The 27442-nt window shown below is 35.2% G+C and overlaps 3 protein-coding genes and 1 long non-coding RNA gene across 8 annotated transcripts in view; 1 reads left to right on the top strand and 3 right to left on the bottom strand.

The window, feature by feature from the left end:
• The window catches only part of LOC115441493 (neurogenic protein big brain), a 161546-nt gene that overhangs the window by 117485 nt on the left and 16619 nt on the right, over positions 1 to 27442 (bottom strand). The window lies entirely within an intron of this gene.
• Positions 29 to 20881, bottom strand: LOC115448447 (mitochondrial intermediate peptidase). Of its 5 annotated transcripts, none has more exons than XM_030175902.2 (12): positions 20671 to 20880; positions 17639 to 17795; positions 10020 to 10279; positions 9490 to 9741; positions 9065 to 9253; positions 5662 to 5978; positions 5316 to 5479; positions 4478 to 4699; positions 3977 to 4090; positions 3724 to 3846; positions 3399 to 3581; positions 29 to 2566 (listed from the first exon to the last, which is right to left on the bottom strand). In XM_030175902.2, exons 2-12 carry the CDS (start codon positions 17783 to 17785, stop codon positions 2444 to 2446), a joined length of 2094 nt encoding a protein of 697 aa, XP_030031762.2. In that variant the 5' UTR covers positions 17786 to 17795; positions 20671 to 20880; the 3' UTR covers positions 29 to 2443. The 5 variants fall into 5 exon arrangements, with proteins under 5 accessions (XP_030031762.2, XP_030031748.2, XP_030031763.2 ...); XM_030175888.2 differs by lacking the exon at positions 20671 to 20880 and adding an exon at positions 18479 to 18660; XM_030175903.2 differs by lacking the exon at positions 20671 to 20880 and adding an exon at positions 17873 to 17892.
• Positions 14923 to 16148, bottom strand: LOC119190587. The gene is made up of 2 exons (XR_005113010.1): positions 15752 to 16148; positions 14923 to 15598 (listed from the first exon to the last, which is right to left on the bottom strand). It is a non-coding gene; the product is annotated as an uncharacterized LOC119190587 (long non-coding RNA).
• On the top strand, positions 18904 to 26932 carry LOC119190586 (histone deacetylase 6-like). Its single transcript, XM_037442817.1, has 9 exons — positions 18904 to 19091; positions 19194 to 19331; positions 21468 to 21554; positions 22599 to 22729; positions 23841 to 24024; positions 24783 to 24986; positions 25368 to 25436; positions 25610 to 25802; positions 26811 to 26932. The coding sequence occupies exons 1-7, from the start codon at positions 19089 to 19091 to the stop codon at positions 25428 to 25430; spliced, it is 810 nt and encodes a 269-aa protein (XP_037298714.1). The 5' UTR covers positions 18904 to 19088; the 3' UTR covers positions 25431 to 25436; positions 25610 to 25802; positions 26811 to 26932.

Here is a 27442-nt window from a genome sequence, read left to right as displayed (position 1 = left end):
TGAGGTTTTGAAATAAAAAAAGGAGATGTTTCTGACATTTTATTTTTCAACTACACCGTATAAAAGATTTTTTTGAATCAAGACATTGATAAAACATATTTTCATTTGCAATATAGGACATCAAAATATATACATTGACAAAAATTGATCTAAGCGCTTGAACAGAAATTAAGTCAATGACAAAACATAATTTTTTGGAACTACCCGCACTGTATGTGACAAGAAATAGCTAGCGAACATTTTAAAGTTGGTAACACCGAAGAAGGCAGTGGCATATTTGGTGTACAAGAGAATTGCCAAAATAATTAAAATTAATAAAACACTACACTTGTACCACTGCCGCTCTTGACACAATAAAAGCGTGAATAGTGAATCACAATAAAAATAAATAATAAGAATCAAACCATTCATTTATTCGAAACAAAATAATTTACATTTCAATATACATTATTTACAATTAACCAAATCTACTATTGCTACATATATCCGCAATTTACCTCGAATTCTAAGTCAATATAATGAAAACAGACAATACTGCTACACTACTAATACTATAAACTAACTTATTATGCTACCAACCGCGCGTCATTTCTCAGACAATATAAAAAAACAAAAATCCTAGGGATGATACCATCGACATCCATCACGTAATTTAATTAAGTACTCCAAAAACATACCTAAAAGCATTTGTTGAACGCTATTTGAAAATAAAGAGCGGTTCTTTTAACTACAAGATTAAAATATATATAACATTTTAATTCAATCGCACCTGTTCAAAATAGAGCTACTGAGCAGGGCGCTGAAAAATTGTATAAAAGAAACTACGATTCTACTAATGGACATCTCCATCCTACTTAAGCTAAGTCTAGACTAGCAAAATATCGCATCAATATATTAAGAACTTCCTGATGTGTTCACAGTAACAGCAACATTCCAATAATTATATCGACGGTTGAAAGACTAATTGACTTAAACGACATTTTTTGTGACACTAAGTTTCATACATATTTAAGATCAGCACTTTCTATGTTTTTTAACCTAGTTAAAAAATTTCGAAAAAAATGGCGCTTATATCAATCAGCTTTTCACTGATATACACGTGCCATATGCCGCAAGTTTATCTTCAATATAAGCAGAAGTCGGCTTGCCGTGATGCACATTAAAAATCGCTAAGAGACTGCAGTGTTCTTGCTAATCTAAACCTTATAGCTCAGCCCGCTTAGAATGTCCCAAAACATGTGACTCGAAACTCGAAGTCTTTTAATGTTTGTGATTGGTCGAGGGTCTGTCACGTGTTAGTCTCTCAACCAATCATAAAACGACACGGAGTTGCGTCGTATTTTTTTTTAACTTTCTAAGCACACAGCTCAGCTTACTCCACTTTAGTGAACAGACTACAGTCTTAACATATCTAATGAGTCTAATGCTCGTTTTTAACCTCGTTCTATAATTTAAGAGCACCCTATATCTAAACACACGCCACCGACGCTGCTATGACAAAATCGTCGAAGTCACGCCAAAAATAATGGCCTCTTAGGAATCCTCTTAAAATAAGAAACGATAGTCAAAACGAGCGTCATTCTAAAAAATCTAAAATATATATATAAACTTACCCTTTTAATTATAATTTTATGTATAATGTGCCGACGTTTACGTTACATCTATAAATTGTCCGCCTTTTATAGCGGACAATACCACACCTCCAATACATCAAAACTAAAACTTATTGTACTTAAGCTACAACCCCTCCGATAAATACCGACTTTTACAATAACATGTTCTAAATCTAACAGCTATTGAAGCTAGATTCTAGTCCAATAAGAGTTACAACACTGGTTTAGTAAGAAATTAGAATAATCTATTACAAAAACGCCTTAAAAATAGATCTTTGTTGTATTCCAAAGTAAGCTCACGCCTGTTTCTGCGATAGGGTAGACAGATACGACTACTGCATGCAAGATTCGCTAGACACGTGCGTTTTGTGATATGTAAGAGCTAATCACTGTATCCACGGCAACTAGTAGAAGTTATCTATACCTACTTACAAGTATTGCAATAAGAAAATAAAGTAGTTAATTCAACAGAATCAGACCATTCAAAACAATTGATTCGAGCACAGATTATCATTAATTAATTTTACATGTAGATGCAAAATATTCACATCATACCACAAAAGATGAGTTGGAAGACCCTAATAATCATTTCATATTCACATACACTATTAATTCATTCGAATGATATCGACTCATACACGTTTTCATTCGATACTTAATTCGATTCTACAATTTTTTTTTATCGAATTAAGAACCTTCTTTTTGAAGTCGGTTAAAAATTAAGGAAAACCTAACCGTCTGATTCCGTCTCAATATCTATGATTCTAATTTGTGACTTCGCGTCTATTCACTCCACCACCCATCTCTTTCATCCCAATACTATTGCTGTTTCATTTGTCTGCAATCTTGAACACAGTGTCGAGATGGTCCTTGCGGTAGTCTAGCTCTTCGGCCAACGCGTTGGCGAGTGCTTCCGGCGTTATCTCCGTATCTAGATACTCGCGTAGTAAGATCTGCAAACAAGAACACCATGTATAAACAAAAATTTTAATGTAGGGTGCTTTGCAATTTAAAATATTTGGCCATCTGCAAATAAGAACACCATGTATAGAAGAAACTATAAATGTAGCATACTTTGTATTGTTAAAAAGTTTGTCCAAGGGAAAATATTTGTTACATAATTCAAAACATCAAGATAATATCGAGACATCATCAAGATTCCCTTCTAATTGTTGTAGTCATAAAATACAGGATGTCAATGCAATTAAGTTAGAAACCTATATGTTTAGAATACCCGAGCCTGAATTCATTAGGAAATTATATTTTTATTTATTTTATTACACTTTATATACTATCCCCCTTATTCATAAACGTTTTTTATCTAAGGACGGAGTAAAGCTGTGATAACAAGCCTGTTTCTCAGTGCTAACGGCACTGAGAAATAGACATAGGGTCGTTGTGATTGGTTATTATTGTTGTATTTCAATATTAGCCAATCACAACGGCCCGTACGTCTACGCACTGCGAAGACTGCCATGCCGTCAGCACTGAGAAACAGACTTGTTATCACAGCCTTACTCGATCGTTCGATAAAAAACGTCTATGAATAAGGGGGAAAGAGGATAAAGGCGGACTTAATACCAGTCAACCTTTAGGTAAGAGGTAGGTGTACACAATGAGAGAAGGTAGTGGAGAGAACATTAGCATAGAAGACTGATATCAATTAAAAATATAAAATATCTGAATATATATATGGAAACTCTATCCTACTATGTATAGTATTTTTAAGAAATTAAAGAAATGAGACAGCCACAATTTGTTTAGCAAATAGATTAAAAAACTGACCTGAGGAGGAACAGCTCCTCCGTGCCTCAGCAGCCCATTGCGTAACCCTTCCCCGGCGGAGCGCGACAGAGGGTCGCTATCAAAGTGCTTCTTCCAAACACTCCAAGCGATGCCGCGCGATATAAGATACGAGTAGTACTTGGCGCCGTAGCCTATCAAGTGGCTGAAGCGGTGTTGCCATGCCTGCAGATAAAGAGAGCTTTTGAAAAAAAATCCCTGAACACAGTGTTGCCATATCTGCAAAAAAAATCTACCGCATGGTTTTAATTAAAATCCTATCATTAGTTATCGAAGTCTTAAAAATAATATTAAGATATTAACGTACAGTATTTTCAACATAAGGCAGTCCATAGTAGTTTTTCTGCACTTCTTGCAACACTTCAGTGGTGCGGCCGCCGAACGACGCGCCCGGTCCGTGGTAATGTTGATCCAGGGCTGAGTAGAATACCTGCAAATAATTTGTATGACTGTCTTGTTCCTTGGTAAACTAAGTTCAATACATTTTCCGTATTTGTTGCCGACCCCACATACGTGTAAGAAAAGACCAGCTAAGAAAAGGTAATATTGACTCGGCCTACCTGCAGTTGCATTTCACTGGCACCAAATAGATATTTGGAAGCGCACAGTCTATGTATCATGTCTTCGGGCATGGGCTCACGCGTTTGGAAATGACGAGCAAAACGACGGATGACCTGCAAAAGGATTTATTGAAGTTTATCTGGATGAAGAAATTTTAGTACATGAGAGGGCTTGAACGATTTAACGTAATTAGAGTATAGCTGGAGCCAATGTCCAATCTGAAGTCACGTATTAACAGTGTGTGTATTAAAATTATTTTCAGTGAAGTAAAGAATTATAATTAGTTTTAAACTACTTACTCATACAATTATTGACGGAGGTTGGATCCTAACAGACCACAAATCTTTTTGAGATAGTATAATTTCTATGGCAACTGCCACACAGTGTAGTGTACAGGTGACGGTTACCTCGGTGACCCCAACATAACCACCTAGTCGCCCCCAAGAAAGCTGGGCGGTAGTTATAAGGCACCTTCTCCGAAAAAAAAAGGTGTTGGTTACCTGCGGGCTGCTGGTGAAGCACTCCATGAGCACGCTGGGCACCTCGGCGAGGTCGGTGGCGCAGCGCGTGCCCGCCACGTGCTGGTGGCGCGCGCGGCCCAGCATGGAGTGCAGCGCGTGCCCCGCCTCGTGGAACAGGTTGTCCACCGCGCCCGCCGACAGCAGCGCCGGGCCCGACCGGTGCCCGCCGCTCAGCGACAACATTATCACCACGATCGGATTCTGAGTGCACCAATCAAAGTCATTATCAACTCTGGACAATAACGGCCGTTTCCAACAAACGATCTCTAATATACGATCCCTAGAATAAACAAATTAAAATTAATCATTTATAAGTATGTCAAAAGAAACTATTCTGATCGTCACCATATATCATGGTCCATTATCGAGACTGGTAGGAAAAAGCGATTGAAATCGTTTATTTAAAATGTCTGTTATTCAATAAATCAGTAGAGTAATTTGAAGGCTTGCAGAAGGAGCTTTTAGCCTGCGCGCTCTGTATTCAGTTCTTGTGACCTTTACGCAAGATTGCGGTAGATAACATGTCGAGATAACATAAGCGAAGCTCGCTTGTGGAGCACAGAGCCTTTCGCAAACAAGCGTACCCGCGCTACATTAATCAGATTTGGACGCATGCTAATGTAGACAAATCAATGATCTCTTAAATGTGTATTAAATAGTTTTAATTATATTTGAAAACAAGTAACAGTAAAAATAAATAGTTTTAAATGTATGTTTAATTGTTTTTAATGAATTTGAAATTATTTGCTTTGAATTTAGTCCATAACTTAAGTATGCTCTCAAGTGGCTGTTACAAGGCTACATCAACGCCACATACCTGGTAAGTGCCGTCGGGTAATAGCTTGCCACCCTGTATAGTGAAGTGACAGTCCTGGTGCGGCTTGCCGGGTCTCTCGTACAGATCGCAGTATATGTGTCCCAATAGTCCTTCAGTCTCGTGGACAACTGCTAATTTATACACATCCGGTGACCATGATTCACCTGTAATGGTAAGATTATTGTCTACTATAATTCATATATTTCTAGTTTTATTTTAATAGTCTATAGTTAACTTAAAATTAATAACATAATTAATTAATCTCAAGTAGATTATTAAAAAACAAAAGAGTGAAATTAGTTAACCCAATGTGAAAATCTACCAAATTAATAGAAAATTCTCTTACCTGGCAACATATCCTCAGACTTTAAAGAGATACCGTACAATTCTTGGCAAAGCATATTTAGACCTTCCATGCACCCGCCTAAAGAGAAATAGGGGCTGAAATCCGAGTTGGCAACATTCAACAGCTGTGTTTTAGCTTTGTGCGTGAAGTAGGGTGTGTCCCAGCACATAAGTTTATCCAGATATGGTGTCTCTTGCTTCTTCATTTTGAGCATGGCGTCGAAATCGCATTGAGCTCGGTCATGAAGGTGATCTGAGAGAATGTCTAGGAACTGTCGGACATTGGGAGCTGTTTCCATTGTGCTAGCTTTGATTGCTCTGGAATGGAAATAATCAATTTAAAAAAATCACTTAAGACTAATACAAAATAAGTTTGATCAGGTTAAGAGCGTTTACGCATCCGCGCGCCGTATGTCTCAAAAACAGCACTTTTCGAAGGAGATAATATCCATCAAAACATTATTTTAAAAACATATGAATTAGTAATTATTATAGAAAATTTTGTTGTCTAAAAAGTTAGTAGAGAAAATTTTTAGATTTATTGAGTATTTGTAAATTGTTTAATGATTACTGAACAGAGGTTTTCAAATTTGCGCTTCGAACGTCTATTTCGAAGCTCAAAATATCTTAAACCACTAAGGAACATAACAATATGTTATTTTTATCTAACTAAAAAGATCCTGAAGAAAAAGTTAGTAGAGAAAAATATCTTTTTATGTTTAATTCATGAGAAATAAAAATTCAAAGAATTCGAAAATTTCAAAAATGTTGGTCATTTAAATGATTTTTTTATCACTATATCTTACTTAATTGAATATAATATTGGATTACTATAATAGAAGAACATCTCCTTAAAACATACAATTTAAAAATTCTACAAAATTAGTTCTGTTATTTTTCTATAAATATTTTAAATACCACTATAAAACGCAACGCGCAAATCGTTTCAAATTAGTCCGCCTTGAGGCTTTCTAGAGAGAGGACGTATCGCTCGTCGCTCCGGCGAGACTCCAGTTGGACTTTGCTGTGCGTAGAAAAATAGTCACGTGTATACAGTGATTGCCACATCTTAGTACTTTAGTAAGTAAAATATTTTTTTCTTTAATGATTGACAATAATTTTAGTAGTTACTATAAATTATTATTACATTATTATGTTTCAGACACAATGGGAAGTAAAGCTATTTCTAGGCAAGAAAAGGAAACGTAACAACGCTGAAACTTCGGCTAAAGCAAAAGCTAAAAGATTGATGTACTAATGTTATAACATGCGTCTGTAGTATGGTTGTTGCTTTTTACTCATTAAACACTTGAGCATAGTTACTCGAAGGAAAAAATTTAACCTTAAGCTAAAACAATTAGCCCATTGAAATGTTGCATGAGCTTTGTATTTTTAGAGGACCCAATTTTATTTTTAGAACATGTGTCGGGGGTCAATAGAAGCTTAATCTCAAGTTTGTGAGGTCGCCCCCTTGTCCCCTGGCCGCCATCATGGAAAAGGGGTGAAAACACTTTTTTTGCGATATCTCAGAAACTATGCGTCTTACATAAATTTTGTAAAGTCAGAATTTGTAGCAAATTGTTTTGCCTACAAATATGTTTATATAACTTTTTGCCCTAAATTAAAAATTAAAGAAGTTATAAGCAAAAATGTGAGAAAATGTTTATAAAAGTTTTCTTTTTTGCTCTATAACTTTTTTTACATTTTACAAAAAATTACCTCAAACTAACTTGTAAATGATCTTTTGAGGAAAATTGTTCCCTATATATTTTTTTTTATTTCATTCATTTAAAACGCTGTTACAGCGCTCCAAAGTTTACCGGGTTCGTCAATGCTCATGAGAATCCGGTCGAAACAAAATGTTTAACTTATTTTTGATTTTTTATTGTAAATATATTATTACAATTTTTTTGTTAAATTCGTACAACTTTACTTATTTATTCCTAACTCTTTTCTTTGCCATAGAACTTACCAAATTTAACTTATCGAATGTTATGCAGGTAGAAAAGGTATGAGTTACCATTTGGGGATAAAGGAGAAAAAACATATTTGCAGGCAAAACAATTTGCTACAAATTAAGTATGGCTTTACAAAAATTTTGTAAGACGTATAGTTTCCGAGATATCGCGAAAAAAGTGTTTTCACCCCTTGTTCCGAGATGGCGGCCGGAGGACAAGGGTGGCGACCCCACAAACTTGAGGTTAAGCTTCTATTGACCCCCACACATGGCCCAAAAATAAAATTGTGTCCTCCAAGAAATGCAATATTCGGTCCTTAAATTGTAACATTTCAATGGACTAAACGCACATTTCAAAACTCGTTTTACGCCCGCGGGGTGCGCGGTTGCATGCGGTACCCGCTGTATTGGCGGCCAACTATTAGAATCGTGCGGGCCACGGTAGCACCAGCGCGCTCTGTGGTTAGTAGGTGGGCGACTGCAGTAGTCGGTAGGGGAGGGGTGGGTACAGACATCTGACGCCATTTTCCTCCATCGTGATCGTTTCTGATATGATATATAGCAATACCTATTAAAAAAAACTATCCAAAAATATAACCAACTTCCGAAAAAGAAGTCTTTTATTTCTCACTTTTTAGTTATACACCTAAAAATGACATCCCATTACATACACCTTCTGACTCAAAATATAAATTCCAATATGTAATTTCTAATGACTTAATTTAAACTTTCAATACGCTAAATATAAAACTGCAGATCTATGGAGTAATTATGTGGTCCATTATAAACATCGTAGCACAGTAATTTTCCTGATTTATTGTCTGATTACGGAGTTCTGGTGCCTATCTTTCGGCTTCATGATGAGCTCCACTTTACTAAAGGGTACTTTCTAAATGCAAATGCATTTGCATTTAAAAAGTGAAAAAAGCAATTTGTAAAATTGCCGTTAAAATTTGTTAAAAATGTTTATTTTTTATAATTACAAAATGATACATATAAACTATTTCATGATGAATTCTTATATATTTAATAATAGAATTCTTCATTTATCATAAATTCATAAATCATAAGTTACATTCCAATTAGATAATTAAAGCGATAAGATCAAAATTGGTTGGTCTGACTATAAAGATAGCCGACGCGCTAACTCTACGCACACAGCTACGCAACGGCTCTGTGTGAGTGAATTTTGCGAAGAATTACCTATAGTTGACTTCACGCGCGGCACGTAAACGCTCTTAAAGTGATATAAAAAACAAGACACCAAGGTCCATGTCGTTTAATTGTGATTGATCAAGAGACCAGCACGAGTCACAAGTTAGTCTCTCGACCAATCACAATAAATCGACACATACTCTCATGTCGTGTTCTTGCCGCATTCTATGGGGTTTTTTTCTTGAAAATATTAAAAATCTTTTTGTAATTCACTTATCAAGACCAAGAATACCTGTCAGCATAACTCCGGAACCCGCAAACCGAGGCCATCTCGTGTCGTGCGTCGAGTGTGGTGGTAAGTAGCTGGTCCTGCATCTTGTCTGGTGCCAGGTATAGTCTGTAGGCGGCCTCGCGCGCCGCCGCCTCCGCGCACTCCGCGTACACGCCGCTCACAATTATGTTGTCGCCTTCTGTGCTGAAACTTGAAAAAAAATATTATTATGACTATGGGTAGGGTTTATTTAACTGTCAACATTGCTATAATTAAACGTATATAACTTATGTCTTATTATTATATATAAATATAGCTATATTACAGACATAAAATACTCAATTTCAATACTTTAATTACTAGACCACAACTTTAATTTACCATTCAAATACTCCACATTGATTTAGAAACAAAACCTGCACAAAAATCTCTGGTCAGCCACTTACAACTGCCTAACATTCTGCGGCACGGCACTCCTGGACACCCTCCGAGGTCTTGCCGCGCCCGCCATGAACCTCTGTCCCGTCTGCAGGATGACGTCATTGAGAGCTACCACACGTCGCCGCTTCCCCTCTTCAAGTTGTATGCCGCTCTGCTCAAAGTCGAACAGGAACAGCTCTGCTAAATGGCGATCACCAGAAGTGCCACGTGCCACTGAGTCTCGTAACGCTTCGTATAGTCCTTTGTGGGTGTTCAGTCTGTAGAAGTTAATGGGAAAATTACGATTCAAAATATTAAAACAATTCATTAAATTACAGAAATATTCATTAAAATGTATGCTACATCTTTCAGACAATATTATTAATCAATATTTTTGGTATAACTGAGCTACAGTAGATACCATTAGAGTGTAGAGAAGTACACTAACAAGCCTATCAAGTGTGTAAACTGCCAAACAAAAATTAATTACATCTCTAACACTTATACCAAAAAATAAAATTAACAAAATATTATTTCCTCTAAGATATCAACTTACTTCTCAACAACACCACTAACACTGATACACGCCTCCTCGGCAGCACTCGCGAAATGCGACTGCGGATGGGCGATCCTCACAAACTCCGCCAGATCAGCGACCTTGCACAATGTGTCGGAGAGCTCGTCAAATATCTCCACCATCGGCCGCGTGGGGTTCGAAGTAGCCTCTTCGATAAGACAATCAGTGGCAGATATTGCCTGCTCTTTGAGAGCATGGAAACCTTCAAAGCTTGTTAACTCTGGTTTGTTAAATAAGCCCTGAAATGGTTTGGCATGGCAACATTATTTATCTAAGGACAGAGCATTGCTGTAATAACAAATCTGTTCCTCAGCTTTGTTTATCTGACAGCTTGCTGTTAGTTCAGCTATATCAGCTAACGCCCGAAATTAATAACCAATCCTAATCCAATGTATGCCATCTAAGATTGATAATTCATTCGTTTTTATGGATAAAGCATGCCAATAACCAATCCATAGATTCAGTAAGCTATCTCTAACAATAATCGATCTTTGAGAGGACGGATTACAGATCATAGATTACCCTCTGTTTGAAAATGACAGTTTACGCTTGCCAATACTCTATCTACCCGTTTTGACATTTGATTTGATTGTTGTAAACAATCGCATCTGCCAATCGGACCAATTCCTCAGTTTACTCCATATGTTTTGAATATCGCTTACACTGATTTTAAGGGAAACGAAAAGGCAATGGAAATATCTATATTCTCTAGTGACAGTGACGACAGTGATTTGGAGGGACTAGCGATACTGATAGCGAAACTGAAAATCGCGCTTCATCACGGGTAATAAAAAGAGTTAACTACATGCGGACCCTGGATGAGTTTGATTTCACGTTTAGATTAGGCTTTCGAAATCTGCTTGCCAATCAGTGTTAGTTAAACTGATCTCGTATATTCGTGTTACTTCTATGTACAAGGTAAATAATTTTTGACATTATTTACAAAAAATACCGTACCTACCGAACTATTAGATAGGTACTAACAAGGGGCAATTGCATCGTTTTTCAGGAACTATGGTGTTTCTCCATTCCATCAACTTTTGCTGAGGAATAGGAAATATTTATATTATCTTTTTCAGGACATTTGGTACATGGAAACGTCGCTTCCCTGTGATTGCATTGACATTGCGTTTATCTTTACTTAAAGTTCAAACAATAATAATTGCAACTGCAGTTTTGCACAATATTTGTCGGAATCACAGGCTAGAGGAAATTCCAACCGAAGTGGAGTTATCAACTGCTGATATTATTAATTATGAGAACAATATAGAGAATCAAGATGTTGGAGAAAGAACAGCATTAACAAATAACTTCTTTACTTAGTAAAATGAAATACCTTTACAATCACTGCTATTTATTTTATTGCTTATCTACATTTGTAATTCAAAATAATAATTACAAATTAACATAGTTTTATTAGTTGAAAGTTAAAACATAGAAACAGGCAAAATTTCCATACATTATCTATACTATTATATAAAGCTGAAGAGTATGTTCGTTTGAACGCGCTGGTCTCAGGAACTTCCGGTTCGAATTGAAAAATTCTTGTAGTGTTGGATAGCCCATTTATTGAGGATGGCTATTATAAGGTATATCATCACACTATGACCAATGGGACCAAAAACGGCTAAAATTGATTACTTTTGAGAGCTTCCGTTGCGTGCGCTGCATAAACGGTTAAAGTTATGCAACAATTATGTATAACGGAATTGTAATTTGTTCCATAACACTGGATATTGTGTACAGAATCCAATTATTATTATATGGCACCGATTTTACTGCGTACTTCATACTAAAAACTAAATCCTTTAAAGATTTATTAATATATTATAAACAATGTTATTAAACTTCAGTGTCAAAATATGTTAGCAACTACATTACTCACGTTCCATTTTGAAACTAATTAAAAAGTTTGTATCTTAAATATGACATGTACTAATTATTAATTATTTCTTTTGAGGGCTAAAATACATAAAATATTTTTTATTACTCCAAGTCTTATTTTTCGCAATTAGGCAAATATTGAAACGAATAGTTTGTGTGGAAAATACAAAAAGTATTTTTTTACGAATGGAATATTCTGCATAAAATAGAATGGTCAGGAAGGAACGCATCTGGAAAGGATTGCCAGCGATCTATCGATGAAGGCAAGCAAGGATAGGCGAGTTAAGATATTGGCATGCCGATAGGAGACCAATCGAAAGATAGTCGGCAATCTAAGATAGGTTTCAGTCTTGGATAGTAGATACATTATTAATTTCGGGCGTAACTAGATAAAGTTGTATCTCAAAATTAGCCAATCACAACAGCCCTATATCTATGCACTGCAATGGCTGCCATGCCATCAGCACTGAGAAACAGACTTGTTATCACAGCAATGCTCCATCCTTAGATAAATAATGTTTATGAATATGGGTGTTACGCCCGAAATTAATAATGTATCTGCTATCCAAGACCGAAACCTATCTTAGATTGCCGACTATCTTTCGATTGGTCTCCTACCGGCATGCCAATATCTTAACTCGCCTATCCTTGCTTGCCTTCAACGATAGATCGCTGGTAATCCTTTTCAGATGCGTTCCCTCCTGACCATTCCATTTTATGCAGAATATTCCATTCGTAAAAAAAATACTTCTTATATTTTCCGTACAAACTATTCGTTTAAATATTTACCCAATTGCTAAAAATAAGACTTGGAGTAATAAAATTTTTTTTTATGCATTTTAGCCCTCAAAAGAAATAATTAATAATTAGTACATGACATATTTAAGGTACAAACTTTTTAATTAGTTGAAATGGAACGTGAGTAATGTGGTTGCTAACATATTTTGACACTGAAGTTTAATAACTTTGTTCATAATAATATATTAATAAATCTTTAAAGGATTTAGTTTTTAGTATGAAGTACGCAGTAAACTCGGTGCCCTATAATAATAATTGGACTCTGTACATATTATCCAGTGTTATGGAACACATTACAATTCCGTTATACATAATTGTTGCATAATTTTAACCGTTTACGCAGCGCTCGCAACAGAAGCTCTCAAAAGTAATCAATTTTACCCGTTTTGGTCCCATTGGTCATGGTGTGATGATATATACCCTATAATAGCCATTGTCAATAGATGGGCTATCCAACACTAAAAAGAATTTTTCAATTCGAACTGGAAGTTCCTGAGATCAGCGCGTTCAAACAAACAAATAAACATACTCTTCAGCTTTATATAATTATAGTATAGATAATGTATGGAAATTTTACCTGTTTCTATGATTTTAACTTTTAACTAATAAAACTATGTAATAATTTGTAATAATTGTTACTTTGAATTACAAATGTAGATAATCAATAAAACTAAATAGTAGTGATTGCAAAGGTATTTTATTTTACTAAGTAAAGAAGTTAATTGTTAATGCTGTTCTTTCTCCAACATCTTGATTCTCTATAATGTTCTCATAATTAATAATATCAGCAGTTGATAACTCCACTTCGATTGGAATTTCCTCTTACCTGTGATTCCGACAAATAGTGTGCAAAACTGCAGTTGCAATTATTATTGCTTGAACTTTAGGTAAAGATAAACGCAATGTCAATTCAATCACAGGGAAGCGACGCTTCCATGTATCAAATGTCCTGAAAAAGATAATATAAATATTTCCTATTCCTCAGCAAAAGTTGATGGAATGGAGAAACGCCATAGTTCCTGTAAAAACGATGCAGTTGCCCCTTGTTAGTACCCATGTAATAGTTCGATAGGTACGGTATTTTTTGTAAATAATATCAAAAATTATTTACCTTGTACATATATACACGGATATACGGCATCAGTTTAACTAACAATGATTGGCAAGCAGATTTCGAAAGCCTAATCTAAACATGAAATCAAACTCATCCAGGGTCTGCATGTAGTTCACGCTTTTCATTACCCGTGATGAAGCGCGACTTTCAGTTTCGCTATCAGTATCGCTAGTCCCTCCAAATCACTGTCGTCACTGTCACTAGAGAATATGGATATTTCCATTGCCTTTTCGTTTCCCTTAAAATCAGTGTAAGCGATATTCAAAACATATTGAGTAAACTGAGGAATTGGTCCGATTGGAAAATGCGATTGTTTACAACCAAAGAGAATACAAATACTACGTAAGAAGAGACGGGACTTCCATATATAAAAATAAATGTAAGAAACGTTAAAACAGGGCTAAATTAGCATAGGAAAAGTAACGACAATAACGAGCATCATAAAGTGCTACCAACATAAGATTAAAAACGAAATAGTGATGTGCAGTTAGTAGGAACATCGAAATCGATAATAATCTGCATATCCAGAATATCCAACAGAATGAAAACAAAATATATTTTATTGTCGTCGCGAAACCACCTATGACAGTACTGTTGTCATTGACGGATTCGAGACGGTCAATCTAGGTTATGGTAAAATAAAGAAGTGAGTACAAATAAACATATTTATTCAGTCAAACTTAACAATAAAAAAAACAATTGTATTTTTTTTCTCCTCTCTTTATCATGTACTGTATGTAGTTTTTCCAAGATCAGTATACATCATAAGTTACGATGATTTCTTATGTTTACGCGAATGTTAGACATTGAAATTAAACTAATTTTCGGATTCTATCGCGGTGTTAGTATTTTATTTTCTCCCGACGTTTAGAAGACTTTGTAGCCTTCATGGTCACGGGGGTCAGTCCCCCCCGTATTTTCAATATCATAAGTTATGGCTAGAGTTCAAAAAGAAAGTCAAATCCATTCACTTCTTAAAATCTGATAGTCAACTAAGATTAAGAAACGTCTTATGTGTATATGGGTACTATACAACTATATGTTCTCTACAAGATATTTGGAACTACGTACAATCAATTGGATTTAAATTCCTTAATTTGCGCCAACTCAATCAAGATTCTTTGGAGAATCTTTTCGGTTTAATTAGGCAACATTCTCCAACAAACCAAAATCCGACATGCCACCATTGTACCGCTGCACTCAAAACCACTATATTAACGAATCTTAGTACTCCTATAAAGGGAGCTAATTGTGACCCTGATGATAGCCAATTGATGTTAGATTTTCATGATTTGGTATTTAGTAAAAAATCTGAAGATTTAATTGGTGTAGTCGTATCACACAGTTGCTTATGATATAGACGATTATTTATGTGATAGTAACGATGCTATTTTAAATTTACCAGAAAAGAGAAAATTTATAATTATATAGCCCTCAAAGAATGGTAGAAAGATATTGACGGAATTTAATAATGTATAACATTTTTGCGGATTTAAATAAATCATTTCATTTCAATTATTCTAATACTATATTACTTAGCTGAACTCGTTAATTGAGCAATTTTATTTATATCTGCATTTGATTGTTCCAATTAGAAGTAAGCCTTATTGATGGTACAGCCGTTTTCTTCAGCTGTGTTCCTTTTTTCTTAAAATCGCTATTTTTAAAATGCTTTCCACAAACTAATTTTAACTGATTAAGTTTTTCAATGGGCAAATAAGCTAGATCCTTATTTCCTGCCATTTTTACCCATTCTTTACACCTGAAAGTAAAAATATCGACAATGTAAATATTCTGTTTCCCGACACTATTTCCCTGATTTAAAACTTTCAAAAACTAATTTAATAGAGAAAAAACTAAGATTAAGAATGAAAATCAAAACAAAGATCTGTTAAATAAAGAAATTCCAACTTACCGACGTTCATCTAGAGGAAATCTAGCCATAAAATAACGTTTTATGCCATCTTTACGCTCCGATCTCAAACCACATATTACACATTTTCTATAAGCCATTCTTATAAATAAAATATTCTGAATAACGCTAAATCCGAATAAACACTTTGAAACACCTATTTGCAGTAATACACTTGGTAAATGAACACTTTTTCACCTAAAAAATATGATACCGCCGGTGACATTTGATTGACACAGAGCGCAAAGACAATGATTCGAATGACATTGTGGGAGAGAGTGAGGAACACTAAGAAAGTGAGCGAGACAAATATAGTCGCCATTAAAATTTATTCCCGTTTCATACATTTATTTTTTACTATGAAGTTGCGACAGACTGTTTACAACAATCAAATCAAATGTCAAAACGGGTAGATAGAGTATTGGCAAGCGTAAACTGTCATTTTCAAACAGAGGGTAATCTATGATCTGTAATCCGTCCTCTCAAAGATCGATTATTGTTAGAGATAGCTTACTGAATCTATGGATTGGTTATTGGCATGCTTTATCCATAAAAACGAATGAATTATCAATATTAGATGGCATACATTGGATTAGGATTGGTTATTAATTTCGGGCGTTAGTGTATAAAGAATACTTATTGATAAATTATTTGTACCTGTAAAATATAAATCAACTCACATTCAAAAAGAAAAACACAAACTATTCATCCGAGCATTCTTAGATCAAACAAACATAATATACAATTAAATTATACATAGTTCTTAATGAGATTTGTATGCTTAGTTAAAATCATAGTTATAATATCAGTTTGTTTTTTAAATATTCTGTGCTTTAACTTTTTATTTTATTTTATTCGGACATCCAACAGCTTACTTACTACACATAACCATTTTGACTCTAGTACAATAATTTCTTCGCCAATCTATACTATTATATAAAGCTGAAGAGTTTGTTTGTTTGTTTGTTTGAACGCGCTAATCTCAGGAACTACCAGTCCAAACTGAAAAAATCTTTTTGCGTTGGATAGCCCTTTGTTCGTGGAGTGCTATAGGCTATATATCATCACGCTATACCCAATAGGAGCGGAGCAGTAATGGCTAATCTCAGGAACTACCGGTCCAAACTGAAAAATTCTTTTTGCGTTGGATAGCTCGTTGTTTGTGGATTGCTATAGGCTATATATCATCACGCTATACCCAATAGGAGCGGAGCAGTAATGGCTAATCTCAGGAACTACCGATCCAAACTGAAAAATTCTTTTTGCGTTGGATAACCCTTTGTTCGTGGAGTGCTCTAAGTTATATATCATCACGCTATGACCAATAGGAGCGGAGCAGTAATGGCTAATCTCAGGAACTACCAGTTTGAACTGAAAAAATCGTTTTGTGTTGGATAGCCCTTTATTTGTGGGGTGCTATAGGCTGTATATCATCACACTATGACCAATAGGAGCGGAGCAGTAATGAAACATGTTGCAAATACGGGTACAATTTATTAGTTTTGAGAGCTTCCGTTCGCGTGCGCTCGTAAATGGTTAAAGTTATGCAACAATGATGTATGACGGGATTGTTCCTCTTAAAAGTTCTAAAAATATATTATAAAACAAAGTCCCCCGCTGCATCCGTCTGCCTGAACGTCTTAAACTCAAAAACTACCCAACATATTAAGATGAAATTTGGTATGGATACAGTTTGAAACCCTGGGAAGAACATGTGCTCCCGGGAAACTACTACTTTTATAATGGAAAACTTTAGCCTGAAAAACTATATAACGCAGGCGGAGCCGCGAGCAAAAGCTAGTAATAGGATATGTCTAACATGCACATTATTGTACTTTAAATAAAATATAATCACATGTAATAGGAAAATATTTAACTCAAATCACTTACAGTCCTCTCCCTCAAAGAATCAAAAATAGGTCTTGTACTAGGTCTAGTGTTGAATGCAGTAGCTAGAGGAGACCAGGTGCTGACTGAACAGCCTAGCTTCTTTCTCCTGCTATGTCGCAACACCCACAAAGGTTTTAACAACTTCATCTTCAATCAACTGCAACAGGGGCATGTCTTAAATTATATCGTACATCATTGTCTTACTAATTCATAACAATAAAAAATTTTACACACAAATACTGGGTTTAAATCCCAAAGTCATTGCATTTTTTCATCTTAATAATTATTATTTGTTTACTTCCTCATCTTCCTGAATTAGGAAGTTGGCAGTGTGACACCCTCATGTCTTGGTTGTTGGTCCCGCACTTGATCTCTCTCTGGTCATGTCAGTTTGCCATCTCACCGGCCTATGAGAGTGTAGGAATACCTCTGTACTGCACACACACTTGTGCAGTATAATATATGCGTACCTAACTGATCTCCATTGAGATTGGCTGCCGTAAACGAAATTCGGCTAGGATTCATTCATTCAAAACTGATCGATACTAGTTTAAAGTCCTGGTTAGGAATTAATGTTATTGCCACAAGTATTCTACTAAATATAGTTAAGCATTATACAGGTATTTTTTGTTCATGACAGGCCATGGTTCGGTCACCGCTAAGACTATATGCTTTATGAATAATAATTTGCTTTTCGACGTGTAAATATTCATAATTAATGTTCCTAAAATGCATTTATATTAAATAGAGATCAAAATAGTCATGAACTGTGACTGCGGAGACTTAAGTAAATACCTGATAATCCTTTTACATCATGGAGCGTTAAAACAAAAATCTCACCTAATACCGGAACCGTAACCCTAAAATAATGTCTAGTTTTATGGGTTTTTAAAAAATTGAAAAACAAATTAACAATACAGCATTTCTTCTAATTTCTTCTCAATCAATCCAATCCAATTTATTTTATTTGGCCTAATTTCTTCTCGCAAAAAAAAACACTTTTGACATATCTATGTCAAAATTTCATCATAGTTTATAGTATTCGGATATTTTCAAGTCAAGATGTGAAAAACAAATAAATTAATTATAATAATCATTTATATAAAAAACGTATTTTTTTAATCTTGTATTACGTAGATTATTTTAGGTAGATGCGTCATTATTACCTAATATTTTATTTTTATATTCATAACTAGTTTGTTTTAAGTTTTTTTTTTATATAAAATAAGAAGTGAATCCGAATTTGTAATAATATAATCTATGAATAGTGAACTGTCAAAATCATATGCATGTTCATGTCATTAACTTTTGCAATGCACGTCAATTTTTTGGAACAACCGCAATATTAGACCGGGATGTTTTCTCTTTTTATTTATTAAACATCACAGCAAAATGAATAAGTGACAAGTACGAACCTATTCTATTTATCCAATAGAACATAAAACTGACAATGGTAAGCAATTTTGGTATTACGTACTACCGTTTATATTTGGCGCGGTTATAAGCGGTCGATTCCCAATATATAATTGTTTTGTCGTACTTTTTTATATTTCAGTCTACCCCGCAGCCGCCGCAAGCGCGCCGGTCAGCCGGTGACAGCAAGAAAGCGACTCCGCCCGCATCGAACATTGTTACCAGAAATGGTGCTCGCAAGGCCAAGATCCAGACCCGGGCAATGTCAGCCGGTGCCAAGGTAACATGATATCACAAACGTGCTAAAGTTAACGCACAATTCACGCAAACAAAGGATATAAGCGATTTTAATTGAAAGCAATCTGTATACATGATTTGTCGCTGCGCAATGAATGTCGTAGGCGGTTGCGTGAGCCGACTAAGTGAAGATGGATAATTAGACTTATTACTGCGATTTGAAATGATTTCGTGTTTAAATCACAGTTTTTGAATTCCTATATTACAATATGCTTAAACCTAGAGCTATTTGTAATTGTACAAAACCATTTATAAACAAATAGGATGAAAATGCATTAGAAAACCAAATAATTTGAACATTTCATTACGAAAATGAATAATAATGAAATAAAAGAAACAGCTAACAGTTTTTAAGAATAAAGCAAACTTAATTTGTCAAAATTTTAACTTGAAATAAGGTTGTAGCAATAGCTAATCTGATTTGCCTTCCCTCTTTAAGCCTAGTCCTTATTCTTTTACAAATGTGTTTATTAAAATATGACCAAAGAAAAAAGTTCAGAATTTATTTTTTATTTAGTATACATTTTAATTAGAGTATATAATATTCATTTTGGTGGAGATTCTATGAAAATGCTAAATTATGTTAATGATATTTTTTTCCACTGAAATGAGTTTTGTTGGCTATTTAATTTCGTCTATTTGCATTAATGCATACGTCTTCGTAGCAGCAAGAGTTATAAATCATTCAAAAGAAACAATGGAAAAACACAATTCATAAATGATTCATTACATTGTATACATCAAATGCTAAATCAGTAGAGCCATTGAAATTAACATTGGAAATTTATTCGCAAAAGATAGATTAGTAATAATTATATCTAGCTTCTTTCTTGGGTTTTTTAAGCACTTATTAATATTTGTTTAGTTAGCTTTCTATCTAAATAGCACATCGGATTGTTTTTCATTCTAGAGTTTTCTTTAACTGTAGTAAAATTACTGAAATAGTTCACAAATTGTATTTAAGTAATTAAGATAAGACATTTGTAAGGTATCATTTAGAGTAAACATTTTTTAAAAATACATTATATTTTTATCATAGCTTTTACCACAGCTCTGCATGTGTGAAGAAGATGTTCTGTGATAAAAGGACCTGCTCTATATTTTCCCAGGATAAAAAGTTGCTTATAGCACTTAATATAGCTTCCTGAGATTAGTGAAAGAAGTTTCAAAATCTGTTCAGTAGTTCCAGAGGTTATCCCCTACAAACAAACAGAGTTAGAAACTTCACTTCTTTATAATATTAGTATAGATAAATTAACAAAAGATAAATAGCAAACAATACCATCCTAATGTGTGACTTCTTGTTTGTACTGAATACTTACAGTGAGAGTGGCCATATTTGCACCACATTTTTTATTAATGATACCAGTTTTTTTATGTAAACTAAGCTCTACTAACTCAAAACATTTTCTTAAATCATTCTCCAACAATCTAACACAACAGAGTTTTATTATTGTTACACGAAGTTAATATTTTATTATATTTTCACAATATTGCTACACATCTTATCTTTATGTTTGACTCAGTAACAATGGCCAGTTGTAAATATTTAAGACAAGTTTTCTTTCTGACTTTGTTTGTGGCATTGTAGAGTTAGCTATAGTCATTTTTATGGTTATATAATAGAAATATTTTATGTTTATTCCAGTAATACTCCTATTCTAAATTCAAAGCATCCAAAGTTTTATAAAATCAATTGGTATTGTGATTGGTTTTGAAGCCTAACTGGAATCATAATATTATTTTAGTAATAAGCAACTCTGGTATGATAATTATTGGCCTGGATAATCCTCTATAGGAAAAAAAAATGTTTTGTACACTCTTGTTTTATCTTTCACACATGTTTCTGTAGATGCTTTTATTGCAATACCTTTCTAATTATATACTTCTTTGAAATTCTTGAATTATTCAAATACTAAAAAGCTACTCCAATTTCCTATATTTACTTACTAGGTATATCAATAGTGAACTAACAAACAGATTCTACAACTTTGTTTATCTAAATAGATTTTCCTTTGTTTACTATAAGATTTATAACAGTGCAACATAATAATCTATGTTACCCATGTTATCAGTGATAATTTTAAGGATTTTATAGTTGGTGTGTTTAATCTGACAGCCGTCAGCGTCTGTGCTAGCTGCGAAGAAAAAGGCGCTGCAAAAGAAACAAAATTTCGTTATGGAGCTGCGTGATCATTACCAAATTGTAAGTGAAATATATTATTATTTTTTCCTAAAACCTTTTAAATTTAATATGCTATATACACCGTAATTTTATAATTGTTTTGGAACCAAAATGTGGTAAATAAAAAATAGGTTTTGATTATATTCTTTTTCACTCGCTCGAGATTGATAATTCAAACCCCAAGGGCACACACCTCTGATTTTTCTAAAAAATCATGTGTGTATTCTTTGTGAATTTATCGTTCGCTTTAACGGTGAAGGAAAACATTGTGAGGAAACCTGCACATCTGAGAAGTTCTCTATAGGAATTTCGAAGGGGTGTGAATCTACTAATCCGCACTAGGCCAGCGTGGTGGACTAAAGCCTAATCCCTCTCAGTAGTAGAGGAGGCCCGTGCTCAGCAGTGGGCAAGTATATAATACAGGGCTGATATTATTATTAAATAAAATCACGGTGTATAAATTTTTACTCCTGGGTATAATATAATGTTTGATATGCTATGTCATATTTAACATGGTAACCAAATTGTAGATTAATGTATATTATAAATTCAAAGTTTGTGAATAATGCAAAAGACATGGACGTTTATTAAAAGTAAACGATGAAATCGCTGAACGCATTTCTGGTTAACAATCGACTTTATTCAATAATTGCACAGAGTAACTTTTATAAATAATGTGGTCCTGTAAATCAGTGGCTAGCATGCCACCAAGATTAGTTTTAAGGAGGTGCATCTGCACACACTATACTACATAATATTAATTTTTTTTTCATATTCAAATGGTGCAGGTTTTTGACAATGCATTATCTTAAAAAGACTCTGTGGTTAATAGACCCATAGTTGCAGATTTATTCAGTGGCTTATATTTTTGGGCAGGAGGTGCACGTGCTACTTGCACCAAACTCCCGATGCCTATAGTGACTTATGTAAAATATTGCTCTGGAGGGTAAAGTTTCGCTATTTGACACGTTTTCGTTTGCACATCCTTAGCTCAATTGCAGTTGGTCCCTAGCCTATTTTTTAGGTCTTTTAGAACATATCATGTCCTTAATAACTTTTCAACAGGCAATGGAATCTAAGAACAAAGTGAAGGGCCCGACAGGCTTAGTGACGGAGCCGCGCATGGCCGAGCACCGATGTCTGTGGGACGACAACTACCCCGAATGCCCGGAGAGGCTCATCAGTGTTATAAACAGGCAAGTGATTGTTATTACTGTTAGCTCATTCTGCGTAGACCGGACCACCAACAGCTAAAATTTTAAATTGTAAAATGTAGATAGATATTGTAACTGACTTTGCGGATGAACACCTCAGTCCCCCTTGTGACCATGAAGGCTGCAAAGTCTTTGAAATGTCGGGAGAAAACTAAAATATAAAAAACCGCGATAGAATAGGAAAGTAGTTTAATTTCAATGTCTAACATTCGCGTAAACATAAGAAATCATTGTTATTGTTATTAAGTACAAAAACTGAATAATATCGAGCTAATGTGATTTTTCTTTGCAAATAATTTGTATGGGACCTTGCTAGGATTGTTAGAGTATGTTTCACCTCACTTGTCTGTGTTGCGTTCTTATGGGTAATATATAAGGTAACTTGCCAACGCATTAAATCAACTAAATGAGTTATGGCTCGGTTCCACAAGATGATGTTAACAACCATCTCGAAAAAGTTACGTAATTAACATAGATATTTACGTTTTACGAAATATAGATACACAAATTCAATCATATTAATTTATTAGCAATGGCATAGTATATTTGGTACAGAAGGAGGGAGGGGCGGTCAAAATATGTAAAACATCTCTATTTTTTTTTACCCTTATCGCATGTACCAGTTGCGATAAGGGTACCAGTTGCCAGTTACCAGTTGCCTTGGGACGGCAAATTTTGCGTTTGCACGGGTCAAGAATCCACGCTACACTACTGGTCGTTAATAATATAATAATAATATCAGCCCTGTATTATATACTGTTCCACTGCTGGGCACGGGCCTCCTCTAACTACTGAGAGGGATTAGGCTTTAGTCCACCACGCTGGTCTAATGCAGATTAGTAGACTTCACACACCCTTAAAATTCCTATGGAGAATTTCTCAGGTATGCAGTTTTCCTCACTATATTTTCCCTGGTCGTTATGATTATTATATTTTCGTTATTGCTCCCGAAGACGAGCTAACAACCCACCTGTGATAAGTGGATACCGTTGCCCACGGACGTCGGCACTATCAGGCACAGCCGAGCCATTACCTACCAAGAAAACCTTTTTAAACCTCGTTACATTAAATTAGACATAAAACTTTATTTCAGATGCCAAGAGTTAAACCTCATAGATCAATGCAAACAGTACGCCCCGCGCGCCGCCACCAAAGAAGAACTGTGCGCGCTACACTCGCCATCCGTGTATGAAATGATGGAGACTACGCACCAAAACAACAACACAGAGTTCCTGGAGGAGCTGTCGTCTAGATACGACGCTATATATATACATCCGGTATGTAAATCATTATTTTACCCAACGATACAGGCTTGCCTAGTGTGGGGACCGTTGTCTATACATTGATTTATTTCGTATATTACTGTAGAATTCATACTTTGTATATCTTTTGTAAAAAAAAACGAAATGAAAAATGTAAAAATGAAACGTTTTTTTCATTTTCAATATTGACAGCTTGTGGTTGTGTACGGAGTGGCGATCACGATATAAGAACTCGAGTCTTAAGTGTAAACCTGGATATGAATAAAAAATATTAGTGAAAATATCCCGCTACCACGTGAATGGTTCAAAATTTTCCACCATGTTGTAGATACTGTTTGCCTTAGTTTTACGATCTACCTGCCATGACTCTATTTGCCTTAGTTTATGACCTGCCTTGGCTTTAAATCTTTCGTTGATTACCTTCTCCGGGTAAATATTGCTAGAAAAACATATCAAGTGTTTCTTACGATTCTAACGTGGGACTACCTGTTCAACATTTTACGCTGTCATTAGACACAGTGATCCGATAATCTAGTGAAATAACATTATACCACATTCACATGTATGCATGCCAACTTGCTCATGCACACGCACGCACGCACTGTCGTGAGTTTGTGCGTACGTGTGTGTGTACTTAGACACACACACATGTACGAACATACAAAATTTATGACAATGCCCACTATGAACAAAAACTATGAAGTCGACTGACGAGGGACAACCATTTGTAGTCAGTCTCTCCGCTTCCCTTAATGTACAAAACGATATTCTAGAGTACGCACTCGCTGGCCCTCCTCGCGGCCGGCTCGACCATAGACATGGTGTCGCGCATAGTGTCGGGCGAGGTGCAGAACGGCGCGGCGCTGGTGCGGCCGCCCGGACACCACGCCATGCGCGCCGAGCCCTGCGGCTACTGCTTCTACAACAACGCGGCGCTGGCCGCCAACCACGCTCATACACAAACACGGACTGCAAAGGTATTGTGTACTAGTGCAGTGTTTCACAACCTTTGTTAAATATGATCTAGGGTATCCAAGTCCACTGCATTTTTTTTTACAATTGCTTCACTAGATTATTTATGGGCCACTAGTAAAGTGATACTTATAATTTTTTTCTATTCTAACCAGTAGTTGCTGAGATTAGTGCATTAAAAAAAAAGAAAACAAACTATTCCGCTTTAAAATCTTTCTTTCTTTATATAATAGTATAGATTTGCACTTCATATACAATTAAACATTGTATATAGGTGGAAATAATGCTATAGGTATTCTCTCCACCTCAACCTTTAGGGGGAGATGATAACCAAGGATAAGATAAGTTCTAATTGGTATTTATTAATGAATTTTTATTTGTTTCAGAATTTTAATAGTGGATTGGGACGTACACCACGGTCAGGCGACACAGCAGATGTTTTACGATGACCCAAGGTTAGTGGCGTTTTATTCAACTTAATCATGTTTAAATTGTTTCGATAAATAAGTCAGGAGAGTCGCAATAACAAAACAAACTCTTTTGAAACGTTTAACGTCACAAAATTTAAAACTGAGATAAAAAGAAAATATGCATCTACGTGAAAAGCAAAAATAATCTCTATTCTCAGAGTGGTATACTTCTCAATCCATCGCTACGAGCACGGCACGTTCTGGCCGAATCTGCGCCAGTCGGACTTCCACTACACCGGCAGCGGACTCGGCAAGGGGTATAACTTCAACGTACCTCTCAACCGCACTGGGATGAAGGATGAGGACTATATAGCGATATGGCATCAACTCCTGATGCCCATGGCTTTCGAGGTATTTTTTTATGGCTGTAATAGGGGACCGGCCTGTGCTTGATTTTGTACATTATTATATATGTAATGGTTAATAATACGAATAAGAAGCACTCCTGCGAAAACTGCATTAAAATTGGTTTAAAAATGAGCGAGTAATTCATATTTAAAATATTGTAATATGTAGAAGTGGGCGCGATGTGGGGAATTCGCTTCATCTATTTCTTTAGCACGCGTCGTAATTCCCGATGACGTCATATGTGGGTATTTCGTCTTTTCTGTTTCTTGTTAATTACCCCTCCCACCGAAATTAAAAGACTTATAACTTGTTGATTTTTTACCGGATTTTAATAATTCCTTCTGTGTTATAATTTATGTAAATATTTGATAATAGTAATGAACAAAAATGAGTCCGGTACCCTATTGAAGGATGAATTTATGTTGTGACGTGTCGTTGGTTTTAGGCTCTTTTGACTGCACTCATTATACTGACTTAATACTATACATGACTTATATACTGACTACACACACTACAATAGAACCATGTCCAATGTGGTTCCCTGCACCCTATTTCATAATAGACGGAAAAAACTTGAGCATAATTACGTGTGGTACGTTAGTGTAGCTACCTTTACGTAAAATAACCCACCACGCTGTAGTGTGCTTAAGTTGTTTGCCGGTTATTATAAGAGATGAGTTCACATAGACAGTCGAGAGATGGTAATCTCTCGCCAGTCGATTTAATTATGTCGGCTGGTTAAAACCGGAAAAGGAGGAGTGTAATGAAAATAGTCTTCAAGTTAATGAGTTATAAGTAAATATTAACTAACAGCCAGACACAAAATAAATATTAGCCTTAAAAGATAAGTGTTTCATTATACAGAATATTCTAGAAAAAAGATAATATTAACCAGTAGAAAAGTTTTATATTATATTCTTAAAAATTTTACTTTACCTATAACATTATAAAAGACTGAATTTATAAAAAATATATTGTCATTAATGTAACATTTTCTTTTTAAAAATCTAGTATCAACCGGAGCTGATTATAATATCGGCCGGATACGACGCGGCGATCGGCTGTCCCGAGGTACTTGCATCTCTTTCTTACTCACACAAAGTTGTATGTCTGTCTCTTTCAGTTCTCACCGCAACTTATAACTGAAGATTTTGACCCCAATGTAACGCGCCGTAACGTTTTCCTGTATGCCCCTCCCTCCAAAAGTTACGTAACTCTAAAGTAAGTAACATTTTTTTGTGTAATATTTCACAATTGTAATGACCATGAAGGTTGCAGTCTTCGAAACGTCGGAAGAAAATAATAATATAAAACCGCGATAAAATCCGTTAAATAGTTTTTATTTCAATTCACAATTATTTTACGCAAAATACCGGATAGTCGCAAAAATACGTTTATTGTTTTAAAATATAAAAATCAATATTATAATAATAAATAATAAGCGGCGATAGCCTAGTTGGGTGTGGAACGGACTGCCAAGACGAATGTCCGCAGGTTCAAATCCAAGGGCACACACCTCTGACTTTTCTAAAATCATGTGTGTATTCTTTGTGAATTTATCCGTCCTTTAACGGTGAAGGAAAACATCGTGAGGAAACCTGCACATCTGAGAAGTTCTCTAGGAATTTCGAAGGTGTGTGAAG

The sequence above is a fragment of the Manduca sexta genome, chromosome 25, assembly GCF_014839805.1.
Source record: "Manduca sexta isolate Smith_Timp_Sample1 chromosome 25, JHU_Msex_v1.0, whole genome shotgun sequence".
NCBI classification, from domain to species: Eukaryota; Metazoa; Arthropoda; class Insecta; order Lepidoptera; family Sphingidae; genus Manduca; species Manduca sexta.
Note: the sequence above shows the minus strand (reverse complement) of the source record. Positions and strands in the feature narration are given on the sequence as shown.